General features: G+C 37.4%; 1 protein-coding gene across 4 annotated transcripts; it reads left to right on the top strand.

Annotated features, from left to right (window-relative positions):
- The first annotated feature begins 257 nt into the window (after positions 1-257).
- Positions 258-10614, top strand: zgc:136858 (uncharacterized protein LOC678543 homolog). 4 transcript variants are annotated; one of them, XM_038308862.1, is made up of 19 exons: positions 258-392; positions 2465-2559; positions 2660-2774; positions 2874-3048; positions 4085-4196; positions 4468-4574; positions 4689-4815; positions 5199-5319; positions 6190-6275; positions 6437-6573; positions 6674-6733; positions 6817-6880; positions 6972-7066; positions 7158-7286; positions 9364-9478; positions 9573-9710; positions 9841-10007; positions 10090-10172; positions 10260-10614. In XM_038308862.1, exons 2-19 carry the CDS (start codon positions 2472-2474, stop codon positions 10453-10455), a joined length of 2115 nt encoding a protein of 704 aa, XP_038164790.1. In that variant the 5' UTR covers positions 258-392; positions 2465-2471; the 3' UTR covers positions 10456-10614. The 4 variants fall into 4 exon arrangements, with proteins under 4 accessions (XP_038164790.1, XP_038164793.1, XP_038164792.1 ...); XM_038308865.1 differs by having other exon boundaries at positions 9591-9710; XM_038308864.1 differs by having other exon boundaries at positions 6443-6573; positions 10260-10612.
- The last annotated feature ends 4628 nt before the right edge of the window (positions 10615-15242 follow it).

The raw sequence follows: 15242 nt of genomic DNA on the forward strand, positions 1-15242 counted from the left end.
AGTAGAAAGAAAGTAAAAAACAAAGCCTGAACAGATATTAACTCTGATTTTTCCTCTTTTTATTTTGAAATTATTATTCTATAATTTTACTATATTTTAGGAAATGCTTCTCTTATTTACATTCAGAAATAAACTTAGTAAAAATTATTTATAATAATATTTCAATCTAAACATGATATGGACATATCCTACTCAAACATGTATGCTAAGTTCTTCCTATTTGTTTCTCCGTTTCTCCTTTTTTCCATATCAAACAGTGATTGTGGTCTTTTGCCCTGAAGCTGCTCAGACAGTTGAGATCTGGTTGATGGTTTTTAGCTGTGCAAACAGTGTTTGGGTCAAAGTTTAACTCTCTGACCAAAGTTTGTTGGGTTCTTGTCAGACTAGAAAAGGTAAGCTTCCACCTTTTATTTTTTTTATCTCTCTCTAATTATGGGCTGAATTATGCAAAGTGGTTACTGTCGGGGAAAGCTATAGAAATCTTCCTTAATAATATATTTCAGGATTTCTTTAGATCCATTCTCTCTGAAATTCACTCATTTTTTTCAAACCTCATTTGTTTGTTTCGAATTATGTCTCTTCAATTCTAGTTTCTAAAGGGTATTTTTCTTTACCTTAAAACTAAAAGTGTATTGAAACCTAAAGGAGGAATTGTCTGTCTAGCAGCTTTACTTTTTGTTTGCTCTACTTTCAAAAGAAGACGTACTGATTATTGAATTACATCGAATGCATTTAAGATGCCTTCTGTTGTTGTTGTTGGATGCCATAGAGCTGGATGAAATAAAGGAGCTCTTGTTTCGACATGTTTTGGCCAGTTTGTGAAAGTAACCCCAGAGAAGGGGAGAGGGTGATGGGAGTTTGTGCCAGTTAGCAGGATCTGTACCCGGTAGTAGAAAACCACACTAAAGGAGGGGAATCTACTTAAAAGAGAGAGATGTTGTATGCATGAAAAACCTGAGGTAAAGTTGTGCTTTCTTTTGATCAATACAGATATATTTTTTTGTTGTTGTTGTAATTAGACTTTCGATTTTTAAAATGCTTAAACTTTGTGACAGTGGCATTGTGTGCATGAGTTTGCCCTGCAAGCCAGGCTTTTGCCCTGCAAGCTCTGGCTTTCAGTTTTGTTGAGTCCTTGGGTGTGTTAAATGAGGAAGTTATGCCCCCTAAAAAAGGCTGTTGCGCCTCGGGGCTTCCTCACGGTTCTTTTCCTGGGAGCAAGTTATTTACTACTCTTAACTCAAACTGGGTAAAACCATGTAAAAAGGACAATAAAAACAGGAGTAAAAAAGTAACAAGAGTTTATTCCAGATCAGGTCGTTACAGGACAGAGAAAAATGCTTGGAGGTTGCACAGCTGGGGGCTCAAAAAATCACGTCCGCGAGCGTCCGGCAAAGATTGAGCCCCGAACAAGGTCATCTCCTGCTTCTTATACCTTATGTGTCTATGTGTTGCATCAGGTGGATGCTTAGCTGTCCGTATCAGAAATTGACACGCCATCAATGCCCTGACCTATATGCAGCTTGCCCCTATGCCTCAGGATTACAGATAGCTCTCCTCTATCAGTCCGGCTCCAAGAGGTGCCCATATCCTGTGTTTCTTTAAAAGACAAGAAGGCTGTCCTATTTAGATGACCTCCGTACACACAGTGACATCGTGAAGGAAGGCCATCTACTCTCTCTAATCTGGCTAACAAAGTAACAGTGCAAATGATGTATAAAACATGAACCTAACAGGTGAGACACTTCACCTCCATTGCCTACTGATGGTGGCAGGGGTGGATTTAGGAAATTTGGGGCCCTAGGCAGAGACAGGCAGGGGGCCCCCTGAGAAGAAAACCCATAAAACAGACCCATTCTACAGATAGAAAAATGTTAATAGAATAGACATCCATTATTTGTTCTAGGTTTTGTCCCTCTCTTCTTGTCCCTTTTTCCTCTCTATTTATCAGTGTTCTGATGGCATTTTAGCCAAAGGATTTTTATCAAAAACATAATTAATGTGCACAAATAAGGATTAGTTGTATTAACCATACATGGAAACAGAGTTTTATGGGGCCCCCAGGAACTTGGGGCCCTAGGCAACTGCCTAGTATTGCCTAATGGTAAATCCCCCCCCTGGATGGTGGTCATGTGTGGCGTCAGTGTACTGCAGCCTTGTTTTGGTCAGTGAGCCCCAGGGCAGCTGTGGCTACAATGTAGCTCACCACCATCAATGTGTTAGTTAACGGGTGAAAACCTGAACAATTGTACAGAGCTTTGGTCGAGTCTCCTGACTTGTAAAATGCTATATAAATACAGGCCATTTCTCATTTCTCGGTTTGCATTATAATATCTTCGGTTGGATTGCTGTGTTTGATCCAAGCCATTTTACATTGCAAGATCTGGGCTTTCTTTGCCTCAAATGTAATTTACTTAGAATAATCAGAAGGCTGGAATACTTCATTCTAAGTGTCCTTATTTTTTAGTGTTAATATGTGCAGAATGAGGATCCTGAAGAAAGTCTTCCAGCTCATTCTCAAGCGGGAAGCTGGGACTTATCAGAACTCTGTTGCCACCAAAGGTAAATACGCTTCTTCATTAAGCCTGCAGCATGACAAATATGCAGTTTAACATTGTTAATAAAAATCTGGTCATGCTAAGGATGATTTCACCTCTTTTAGATTTCCTCTTCAAAGTCCATCCAACTGTGTCTCACGCTGTGGAGCAAAACTGTCCAGTGGTTGCACTCGAGAGCACTATTATCACACATGGCATGCCCTTTCCACACAACCTAAGGTGCAGCAGAAGACATCAAGATAAAAAACTCAAATTAAGATGTGTAGAGTATACAAAAAGAGTTTAAGTATCATAAGCTTGGATGCTGTTTTTGTCCAGCACTGCAAAGGAGGTTGAAGAGATAGTGCGAGCTGAAGGAGCCATTCCTGCCACGATCGGCATCATCGACGGGAAAATCCGTGTCGGACTATCATCAGAGGAGCTTGACTACCTCGCTCAGTACAAAACCCCTCTGAAGGTTTCGCGACGGGATCTCCCTTATGTGATTAGCAAAGTGAGGCTGAGACTCTTCAATCTTGAACATAGTAGATCGAACTATAAAGTTCACATCTAGTCTTGTTACAACCACAAACTTTAACACATTTTATAGATGTTCAGTGGAAGATCAACACAAAGTGATTTATAATGATAATTTGGAAAAAGAATGAAAGAAAAGTTTGAAGATTTTGGTATATATATATATATATATATATATATATATATATATATATATATATATATATATATATATATATATATATATATATATATATATATATATATATATATATATATATATATATATATATATATATTTGGAGGTATGGAGCACTGTTTCATCTATAATCTGGACATGGAAAGGATTTGACACACTTGGAAAAAAAAAAAACAAGCGATGGCAGCAGCATCATGCTGTCAGGATGGTTTTCTTCAGAGCTGTTGAGAAGATAGATGGAGCTTCAACGCAATCCTGGAAGAACGTTAAAAGCCACAAAAGATGTTAGGACTGAATGCACCTAACATTCAAACATAACTACGCTGGAATGGTTTACATCAAGACTTAATTATGTGTTAGACCTAAATCCAGTTGCAGTCAGGTTCAAGTTGCATGCAAGCTGATAGAACTTGAGTAAAGCTGTGCAAAGATGTAAAAAATACAACAAGAAATAGAACAAAAAGAACAAAAGAACAGAAGGTTGTCCTTCAGTATTTAAGTATTAAGTAAGTATTTACTCAGGGGAGAAGAAAGAAAAGGAACCATTTTGCGTTTTTCATGTCCAACAACTGTTCAAACTTGTCTTTTTTATTATACATTACAATAATGTCCTGCTTTTTGTTTATCTGTCACATAAAAATATAAATTAAATGCATTTGAACTTGGTTGTAATGTTAATTAAATGTAAAAAAAAAAAAAAAAAAAAAAAACATTTGAAGCTGTAAGCTTTCAGCAGGGTGTTGCATGTAAAGCTTTCAGTTGACATCCTGATCTTTAAATCTGTTCTAATATCAGTTAGACTGAATGCCATCCAATATGTGTCAACATTTATCAGGGTCTTTCTGGGGGAACAACGGTCTCAGCCACCATGATAGCAGCACACAGAGCTGGGATTCCTGTTTTTGTCACAGGAGGCATTGGAGGAGTTCACAGAGATGGCCAGAACAGTAAGTGGCTTGTAATTCACTGCAAAATAACAGCTAAACTCAGTGTCACTAAAAAGGAATAAAGGTTGTAGCTTTATATTATTTAATAGGGTATTCTAAGATATGTGTATGGAGAAGAAAATATTAAAACAAAGGTCATTAATGGACTGGTTTAAAGACAGAAAAAACTCATGAATTGAGATAACTGAACCTATGTGAATACCATGGTTTAGTGTTTATCTAAAGACAAATCCTAATATTTATTACTGGGACTAAATTATCTTTTTTCAAGGTCTGGACATCAGTGCAGATCTAACAGAGCTCGGCAGAACTCCAATTGCTGTCATTTCTGCCGGAGTCAAGTCTGTCCTGGACATTGCCCGTACCCTGGAGTTTCTTGTAAGAAATGATGGACTGCTCCTGATAAAAATCTACAAGATGTTTAGTTGATTTGTAACATCAAACCAAACAGGCTTTTTTTTTTTTTTTTTCTCCTTATCTGTCTGCAAATAGGAGACACAAGGAGTGTGTGTTTCAACTTTTGGAGCATCTAAGAATTTCCCCGCGTTTTTCACGCCAAACAGTGGATTTACCTCTGCTTGTAATGTCCACAATCCTGACGAGGCTGCAGACCTTATTGGTAAAGCATCAACCAGTTATACTACACTAATTTTGCCAAGTAGTGTAGTTAGATGTCCAAACAAAATCATAAAAGCAGAATTTTGGCGGCTAGATACAGCTGAAGCATTTCAAGGGAGACAGACATATCAAAGATTACATATCTGAGTGTCTATGTATAATTTGATACATATGATAACTCAAGTGTTTGTGTTACTTCTATATCAGTCTATATCTATATTTACTTCTGTATCTATGAGTCCACAATGGAGAATGAATGGTTAAAATAATTAATTTATCATAGTAAAGTCGATGATTAATCTACACAAACTGAGTATGCAGCTCTGTCTTTTCAACAAGTTTGTATTACGATTTTATGTTCTATGTCTTTTTTTGTTTTATTAGCAAGTGCTTTGTCTCTCGGTCTTCAAAGCGGTGTTCTGATAGCAGTCCCTATCCCAGAGGAACATGCAGCTGTAGGCCATCAGATACAGGAGGCAATAGAAACTGCTCTGACAGTAGTCAGGTACAGAAGGTCTCCCTTTTATGGCTGCCAGAGGTGGAAAGTAACAAAATACATTTACTCAAGTTACTGCATTGAGTAGGTTTTTTGTGTATTTTGTATTTTTCAAGTAGTTTTTAAAATCGGTAATTAAAATTTTACTTGATTACGTTTTAAGTGAAGTATTGTATTTCGTTACATTACAAATCCCATCTGTTACTGAGTAAAAAAAAAATGTTGGAAAACCGAAAGGAAGACAAAAAATCGGGCCCTGGAAGCACTACAGTGAGTGACGTGATCAGCATGTAGATCTAGGCTACCAGGCGCCAAGTCTTTCTGTAGGAGATTGGGAACAAGATTTAGGTGGATCAGGAGAGCGACGACGGTTCAGAGAACGTTTCACTAGAAATGGTAGCTGAAACATCGAATTCTGCTGCCCAAAACGATGAAAATCCTTGGCTTTAAATGGGTCTTAAATGTCATGTGTGACATGTGTTACCTTGTCATTACATGTGTATACATTTGTATAGATTTTTCTTTAATCAAAAACTAAATAGTTTTGGATTTATGACTCATTGTCCTATTTTCACTACATGGGAGAGATCCCCTGCCCCGTTCAACAGTTGTTGTTTTTTTAATGTAACTAAGTAACTTTTACTTAAAATACATTTTAAATTAGCTACTTATTACTTTTACTTGAGTATTTTTTCTGATGGGTAACTTTACTTGTACTTGAGTAATATTTCATCCAAGTATTGGTACTTTTACTTAAGTATGATATTTGAGTACTTTTTCCACCTCTGATGGCTGCATATACTGATCACTGGCCAGTGGAAAAAAATGTATATATAAAATTTATATAACACTTATTACTTGTCTCTGTGGTTTCCCCAGTGTTCAAGGTATTAGAGGCAGAGATGTTACACCCTTTATTCTTCAAAAGGTCAATGAGTTAACTCAAGGAAAGTCCCTCCAAGCCAGTATCCTTACTATCTGAATCTCATAGAAGCTGAATGAATATCTGAAATACTTAAATGGAAAAGGTGAGGCAGCTTCAATATCAGCTTAATAAAGTCATAGAATATTATCTTCTAATGCTGGTAATCTGTCGGTTATTACCAAACCGTCCTTAACATGCCACGTTTAGACATTGCTCTGATTCATAACAATGCAAAAGTTGGAAGTCAGATAGCCTGTGCGCTGTCAAAGCAGATGAGTAAAAAAAGAACAAAAAATACAAGTCAGGATGTTGGAAAACCCCAGAAAGACTCAGATGTTGTGAGTATGAAAAAAGACCATATATTGTTGCCTTATTTATCACATTTTTGTTTTTTTAAAATCCCCAAAACAAATGCAATGATTGAATTTTCTTGTCCAGGTTATTATAGGAGGAATAAATGTAGATTTCATTGCCAAAGGGAAAACAGAAACACTTCATGTAAGTATTTCATTACAAATTTATCTGAAACACTGCTGCCCACAGAGTGAAAATAAGAATCTGAGAATCTGTCTTTCTTTCAGTTTGGACAGACCAACCCAGGAAGTGTGTGTCAGTCATTTGGTGGTGTGGGAAGGAACATCGCTGGTTAGTGTTTTCTTATCTGATCGTGTTTGTGCAAACGTGTTTGATCAGTCTGATTGTGTCTCACACATTCTTTTCTATGTTTTTCCCCAAGACTCGCTGAGTAGGTTAGATAAGAGGCCTCTATTCATCTCAGTCACAGGAGCTGATGCAAACGGTGACGCAGTTTTTAACTACTGCAAACATATGGTAAGAGAGCTTTAACAGAATCTGGAACTAAAATTAAATTCATGCCACCTCAAACTGTATTTTAAAATCTTTTTCTAATATTTTTTTTTAGAACACGAGCGGTGTAGCCAGGCTGGAAAAGCAGAACACGGCTACATACTGTGCTGTTATCAATCAAAATGGCGAACTTACTCTTGGCTTGGGAGACATGGACATTCATAAGCAAATTACAGAACAGTATGTAAGTTTTACGTGGTAACTTAGGATGTATTTGTCCCAGAGTCCCTTACTGACCAAAAGACAAAACCAGTCCTCTAAAACCATCTCAGTCCTTGAACCTAACAACAACTAACAATTTCCCCTAACAACCCCCCTTTCAGAGGCATAGATCAGTATTGCATATTGCAGGCTAACAAAGAACCCAACTAGCTCCTTATTCCTAAGGGTTGGACCTGTTCTTCCGCTTCAATTTGCATGTTTTCTAAGCCAAAACAAGGCCTTGTTTTTGGTCCTCTCTACAAATCCTCGAACTCAACGCTAATCCTGACATTTTTAATTGAAAAAGCTTCTTTAATGGGAGGCGTAATGTCTTCAAACTTGGAAAACAAAGTCCAGGAGATTGTTTTTCAACTTTTTTGGAATGACATGGCTGAAGGAAAATCTTCACCACCTTCTTGAGCCTTAATCATCTAGATCCGTGGTCCCCAACCTTTTTTACACCACGGACCGCTATATGTCAGACAATATTTTCACGTTGATACTATCAAGTAAAATGATAAAATCAATTACAAACAGCATAAAAATAAAACAACAAGCCGGTCCTATCTAGGCGTAATCGGAGAAAATGACAGACGAAGTGTGCTCCTGATGTCCAGTCTGCTCCGTAGCTTTGTTTTGGTCGCTGTAACCGCAGAAAATCCCGCTTCACAAAGATAGGATGTTATAGATGGGATGAGAGGATGAGTCTTGAACTGAATCACCCTGTGTCAAGAGGCACAGATGCACCGACTGATGTAATTGGAAGAGAATACCCCAATAAAATAAAACATCCCTCAGACTCTGATCGTTGATAAATTATATATATATATATATATATATATATATATATATATATATATATATATATATATATATATATATATATATATATATATATATATATATATATATATATATATATATATATATATATACTTTTTTCTGTGCGGCCCGGTACCAATTGACCCACGGACCGGTACCAGTCCGCGGCCCGGTGGTTGGGGACCTCTAGATAATATATAGGATGATCTCAATAGAAGTGAGAATAGAAGAGAACCAAATATATAATGAACATAAAGAAATGGTTAAACATACACATCTGTTTATGCTGCCAGCTTATGAAATGTTGCAGCAGACTAACACATCCTGTCCTTTGTGCAAAAGTAGATTCCAGATGATATTGACACCAACAACCCCTGTAATTGTGTCTTTTGATTTAGTTTAAAAAAAAACTAAATCTTAAATTAGGGATTTTATTCCCCTACTCAACAGATTTACTTACATGAGCATTTTGGGTTTTCTATGTTATGTTTGGGTTTTCTATATTATAAAACTGCCTAAAAAGATGACCTTATTTTATACTCTGTAAACATCTTTATGTGAGGTTCCACATACTATCAGTTTTTTTTTTTTGTCGTTAACCTCTTACACCCTCAGGGGGAATAAATAAATTTCTGCCTGGCAAAAACACACAAAAGTAAATCACTTATAGCCTCACAGCTATTAGATTTAAGAAGAAACCTTTGGTACCTCTGTAAAGGTAAGATGTCATAGAATGGTTTTCTGGTGTCAGCACCATTGTAGCTTTGACCCTGCCTGAAATATTAGGGACAAAATACATATTTTATATTTTGCATTTTTTGAACCTCGCCAAAATTTTATTTGAAATAAACATTGCAAAACACTACCAAAATATTATTTATAGCACAAAAAAGTAGTACAGACTTTTAAATCTTAATGTTGTGTAAAAATATACCAAATTTGGACTCAATCAGATGAATCATATTTATTTTAGAATGGTATTAGTGAGAAATTTTATTAGGCGGAGAAGCCATTTTGGCACATTTATCCAAAAATGTCACCAAACTGTGCCAAATGTGTTTTTTTACATCAATACTGGGGATTTGTTAAAATTACGAGGTCACGTAGCAGCTGGACCCACCGGTGGGTCCGTAGGGTTCTAGGGGTTAAGGACCTTTTTGTTTTATGACTTCCTGAAATTGCCTTTTTATTTCTCTCTCCTACAATATGTCTGTCTACCCGTAAATGTGTTTTGATAGGTCTCCCAGTTTGAAAAACAGATTTCATCTGCCACACTTGTGTGTCTTGATGGAAACATCCCAGCCCCCACCATCAACTATGTCTGCAATCTTGCTGGAAAGTACAACTTCAATAGTGAGTATAAAATGATGATGACCCAGAGGTCATAAATAAACGTGGGAAGAATCTTTAGTTGGTAATGAAACAATGGCTATCCTCTTTGTCTCAGTTTGGTATGAACCAACAGATACAGAAAAAGCATGTAAACCATTCCTCTCGGATGCTTGGAAGTGTTTGTCTTATTCCTCTCCAAACATGGCAGAGTTGTGCATGATGAATAAAACTCTTGGTCACACAGTGCCTGAAGGTAACTTAAATTTCTCCTTATTTGCACTTGCTTATTGTGCAAAATACAAAATCCCAGCTAGAGTTCTTGTGAATGCACACTATCTGATGGTAGCTCATGATGTGGTTGATCTCTATGCCTTGTACCTCAGTGCTGCCAAGCACTCTTGATGAGATCGTGAGGGTTGCTGTGGCTCTCTCACGCCCTCTTCTGGAGAATCTTCACTGTCTGGTGGTGACTCTTGGACCTGATGGTGTGCTGCTATGTGGCGAGCACAATGCAGGCTCAGTTGACCTGCAGCCAAGAAAACAAAAAGGGGTAGGCACCTTTAAAATGCAGTTTGATGATGAAGAGGATATATCAACAGTGAGGATTTAATTTTCTGAATTTGTATTTGCAGAAGAGGCAGCTTTGTGCACTACACTACCCAGCATTGGCTGTGAGCCCAGAGGAGACAATGAATGTGTCGGGAGCAGGAGATAGGTGCTAGAAATCTACCCAATCTACCTGCTGTTCAGTACTTCCACTTTTCATCTTTTTTCTCTATATAATTATTTATTATGTTGGCAGTTTTGCAGGTGCTTTGATGGCAGGAATTCTTCAGGGAAAAGACACAGACAGCTGCGTTCGGATGGGCCTCCTGGCTGCAAGGATGTCCCTAACATCCCCACATCCCATCGCACCAGTTCTCACCTTAGATTCTATTGACCCCAACAAAATCCAGGGTCAAAATTGGCCCACGCCACGCTTTGTTAGGGTAGAATAAGATTCAAATTTCAAAGTGTTAGCTTTTTTTTTTTCCTTTTTAAAAACCTCAACCTTTTTTTGTTTTAGAAAGTAAATTGTGACTATAGAACCTAATGTGGTGACCTGTTTCTCAAATCTTTCTTTTAAAATGAAAATATGTCTGTTACCTTTTCAATAAAATACTTGAAGTTTCAATTAGAGTGCTATCATTTCTGACTTTGTAATCTAAGAATCCCGAGTTTAGTTTTGAACTATTATAATGCAATTTTGAGAAATTCAAATGTCTCTTTTCTCAACTGTTCACCTCTGTTTTCATATTATTATTTTTTTAAATTTGTTTCACCTTTATTTATAGGAGCTTTATCATTGAGATCCAAGATCTCATTTACAAAAGAGACCTGTTTTGATCATAATTTCTAGAATAAATTACAGTACTTTCCATAAGTAAAGGTTTGTATTTTACTGAATAAGATTTCTTCAGCAGGTAACTACTCAGAGAAAACCTAATTCAGTAATTAGGCTATCAGAAGATGACTCATTGTTTACTGAGATGCTAAAAAAAAGTAGCAGACCATCTGTGGTCCAAACATGACAAAGATGTTGGGCTGGTAAAATTTGCCATTCCAGTTGAGAATGAGCTAAAATTTAATGTCACTCCAATCCATCCACTATGCCCTTTAAAAAACAGAGGCAGAGGAAGGTCTAAGCAAAACCCCTTAAGGGCTACTAAAAGCTGGAGTTTTGATAGAAACGAGTCAGTGCAATACTCCAATCTTTCCTGTTCTAAAAGCAGATAAATCCAAGTATCGCCATGTTCATGACCTGCGATCAATGAACCAAATTGTGCGGGACACACCGGCTGATTTGCCAAATCTACTCACTTAAGCTCTGCACCATCAGAAGCCAAATAAAGAAGCGCTACCGCAGGTCATTCATTGCACTGCACTATGACCTGGTGTAATAACACTGTAATAACATACTATTTATCTATCTAACAAACCAGAAACCACTCTTTACCTGCCACTTTACTGTACATAAGATACTGTATATATAAGTCACCTTAAATCTCTACTTTAGTTTTCACTATCCACTGTATATTTCTGGATGTACTCTATATACTTCATGCACCTTTTCCTCCTTGGTGCACCTCCTGTTTGTTTATAAGAACCAATGTCACAAGTTAATTTCTCCATTGTGAGATCAATAACGTTCTACTATATTCTATAAAAGTGCTTCAGCGGTTGGCTGAAGAAAGACACAAAGTTTCTAGAACAAAACTACAATCCTGTTAACCATATGGAATATTTGGCTAGACAGATTTCACAAGGCATTTTCTCGGCTAGAAGGTGTGAGTAAAGCCCCATTCACGGTCGGTGAGATGATGATGTTCCTGGGAATGACATGTTTCTTTACAGACAGCAGAGAAAACAGCACCACTTGTTGGGATCTGGAGGCTTGTCCACTTTCTCCACCAGAGGGCGCCTGAGATCTTCCTCCTGAGGGCATGAGCTCACCTGTTTCCTGTCTCCTCATCAGAGAACCTATTTAAGGAGGAGGAGGCTGACACTTCCCTGCCAGAGTGTTTGCCAGTAATGGTAGAGTAAACCTGAGCCAGCCTGCCTGATCAGAACCCTGATTTTGTAAACCTGTCTGAACCTGTTTCTCTCTGCCTCACAGATCCTGACATTTCTGGAAACCTGAAATCCTGGAGATAGAAATCTCTGCCTGGAATCTGCCTGCCTGCACTCAGTCTCAGTCTCTGCCTCTGCCCTCAGCCCTCTGCCTGCCGACTAGCCTCTGGACTCACAAGGTTCCCCCCCTGCTGATCAGAATCCTCTCTGAGCTGGTATTCATTCCCATCATCTGCAAACTGCAAGTTTCCTGGATCAACTCTAACTGCTCTGTCCTCCTCAGTGGCTTCCTTCCCGTGACCAGTCAGAAGAACCCAGAACCTGAGCTCCATTTAACTTGTATACATTGCAAATAAATCATTTAAACTTTTTCCCTGTTTAAGAGTGTTTTCTGCATGTGGGTTAGATGCCTTGAACCCAACATGACACCACTCAAAGAACTCATGAAGGACTCAGGTAATCAATCACTGAAGTCATTGCTAAAATGAACAGCAGAGGCAAATATAGCATTTGCGACATTAAAACAGGAAATTCAGAGAGCACGAAAGCTGACGATGCCAGACTATGACAAGCCTTTCTATTTTTATGTTGCCAATAGACAAGATATGTATGTTTCGGCAGTGCTAATACAGGAACGCTGTCACTGTCGTCGAAAACAGGCGATTGCCTATTATAGCACTAAACTGGACAATGTGGCACAAAGCTGGCCATCAAGCTGTCAAGGACTAACAGGAGTTTCTCATGCTTATAAAAAAGCTGCCACCATAATTATGACGACACTCCACAAGATTGCTGAATTGATCAATCATGAAAAATTTGTCTTAACACAGGCAAGATGCTTGCAGGACTTTTGACAAATCCAGACATAGCAATAATATCAATGCATTTTTTTGCACCATGTTTTTTTCTCCCACACTGTTTACATTTGATCACTGATGCTCTTTATGGAATGGAAATTTTTATTTACCATCTGAAAAGCTGTACTAAATGAAATTTCGTTTTGTGTCCACACTATGTATACAAAATAACAATAAACATTGTTTAAGTCTAAAGTCTAAGTCTAAAAATGCAACGCTTCCAAACCTGCAAACACGATTCCTCTCGCATGCTAGGAAGAACCTCATCAGTGTGTGGCAGACACCATGAAGTACACCAGATTGAGACCTGTCTTGATGTCGAGTCCATTAATGGCTGTGGGAGTCTCTTAGTTGTTCATGAATTATGTTTTAGAGACCAACTGGGTAACCATGTAGGATTTGCAGTGGTCAAACAGATAAGTACTGTCTTTGTGACAATGACAAGTTGATTTAGAACATCGTTGCTTATCAAAGACAGACGTCAGATGTGTAATTCCTTTACATTTCCAGATAAAAAGATACAAGATCAAACAGGTATAAACTGTAGACTGCCGTTGTGGTGTGATTGTGGAATCAGTTATAATACTTTTCCAAATATAAAAAGGAATATGAGTTAAGAGTAGAATCCATAGATGGTGAGAAGAAACTGGAGTCTACTTTTCTATGGGAAATTCTAGCAGATGATCCATAGGATGATACATGTTTTCCAGTCACAGCTCCCAAGAGTGAAACTTCCATAACAACACCAGGACAGTGAGATGAGGCAGTAGGTTTAGACGTAAGTTAATTGATTGTATCAAATCATATCAACTTCTGGTTTCTGATAAAGGCCCATCATCCTTTACCCCCATTGAATTAGGTCAATGGGGGTAAAGGATGAAGGGCGCCCACCACCTTACAACCTTACATATGCCTTCTTTTAATTGGAGAGAGGGGACTATGGAGAATAATAAAGATTACCAGTCAATCTCCACCCATTTTAACCAAAAATAAACAGCTATCAGACAGTATTTAAAACATTTTTGTTAAGAGAGAGGGGGAAAAACAGGAAAAAACACTGGCGATTTTTTCAATCCCATACTAATTGTATTTTAGCCATGTGGAAAACGATGATCTTATTATGCACTCAGTAATACACATTTAGGTTTCTAGTAACGAGATACAATTTAATGGTTTCAGTTAAAGAATAATAACCTCCATAATTTAAAATTAATGAGTTAATATTAGTATTATTTTCTAAATATATCCAGGCGATGTATCATAATTGTATTCTACAAAACGCTTTAATAGTACCTGATGGAATTTTACTTTTCAGTTAAATTCAGGGGAGATAGAGGTTATGTAGAATATTTAAGTTAACCTTAGCTCCACGTACAGTGCCTAAGAGTACCCAATTAAACTGCTTTAATTCATTGCTAATTTATATCCATACCTTCAGACTATTAAAATGTGCATTATTTTCCTGTTTGTTCAAATATGTAAGATTTTGATTATCCCTGTAATGATACCCCCCTCTCTCTTAGCAAAAATGTTTTAAATGCTGTCTTGTAGCTGTTTATTTTTAGCTCTATATATTAATTATGAGATTTGAATTCTACCAGGTCAGAAAATGTAAGCAAGCAGGAATAAATGAAAAATGCTCTAGTGCGGTCATAATAGCCAGCCTCATGAATGTTGGCTCCTTTCTGCTGCGTGCATAACCGTATGAGTTATGTCCTGCAGGTGTTACCCAAGAGGTCTATTCAATAGCTCAGGTACTGTATGGTAAAATCAGTCAACAGTAGAAACTTTGTAATGCTTTATACTTCAAAAAATCTGGTGATTTTCTAAAAATTGTGATGGTTCTAGATGATTAAGTCTGTGCATCTCCAATGTGAAGTTCCCGACCGATTTTGTTGTCAATAATCACACGGAATATTTTTTTTTTTTCATTTATTTGCTCCATCTTTACCTTATCTATTACATGAAGCTGAGGGCCTCTTCCCAAACTCTTGGATTGTTTGCAGTTCTTGGCATCTTTTAAATGCTACTTAGATTCTACACAAAAAATCTAACCAAAAGAACCACAAATCTCCTTGAACATTAAATATTTTGGCAATATAATTCAATTAGGTTTATTTATATAGCACCAATTCACAACACATTTCATCTAAAGGCACTTTACAGAGGCAATACTGTTAGATTGATAAGGAACACCAGTGGATTTCATCAAGTCATTATCTTGCAAGACATTCTGCTGGTGAATGAGCTTGCTGTGACAATTTTTGCTTGCATTTTGTTGTTGACTTTTCATCAGTCCCTCACACCAAGCATGCATG

This window comes from Cyprinodon tularosa, unplaced genomic scaffold (genome assembly GCF_016077235.1).
Source record: "Cyprinodon tularosa strain WSP-4 unplaced genomic scaffold, ASM1607723v1 ctg65, whole genome shotgun sequence".
Taxonomy (NCBI): Eukaryota; Metazoa; Chordata; class Actinopteri; order Cyprinodontiformes; family Cyprinodontidae; genus Cyprinodon; species Cyprinodon tularosa.

What these genes read in the sequence shown, in the direction of transcription:
- zgc:136858 (XM_038308862.1), top strand. Translation starts at nt 2,472, where the DNA reads ATGTGCAGAATGAGGATCCTGAAGAAAGTCTTCCAGCTCATTCTCAAG. An exon ending in TCCCTTATGTGATTAGCAAA is followed by an intron (nt 3,049 to 4,084) that starts GTGAGGCTGAGA and finishes AACATTTATCAG; the next exon opens with GGTCTTTCTGGGGGAACAAC. An exon ending in GTGTCGGGAGCAGGAGATAG is followed by an intron (nt 10,173 to 10,259) that starts GTGCTAGAAATC and finishes TTATGTTGGCAG; the next exon opens with TTTTGCAGGTGCTTTGATGG.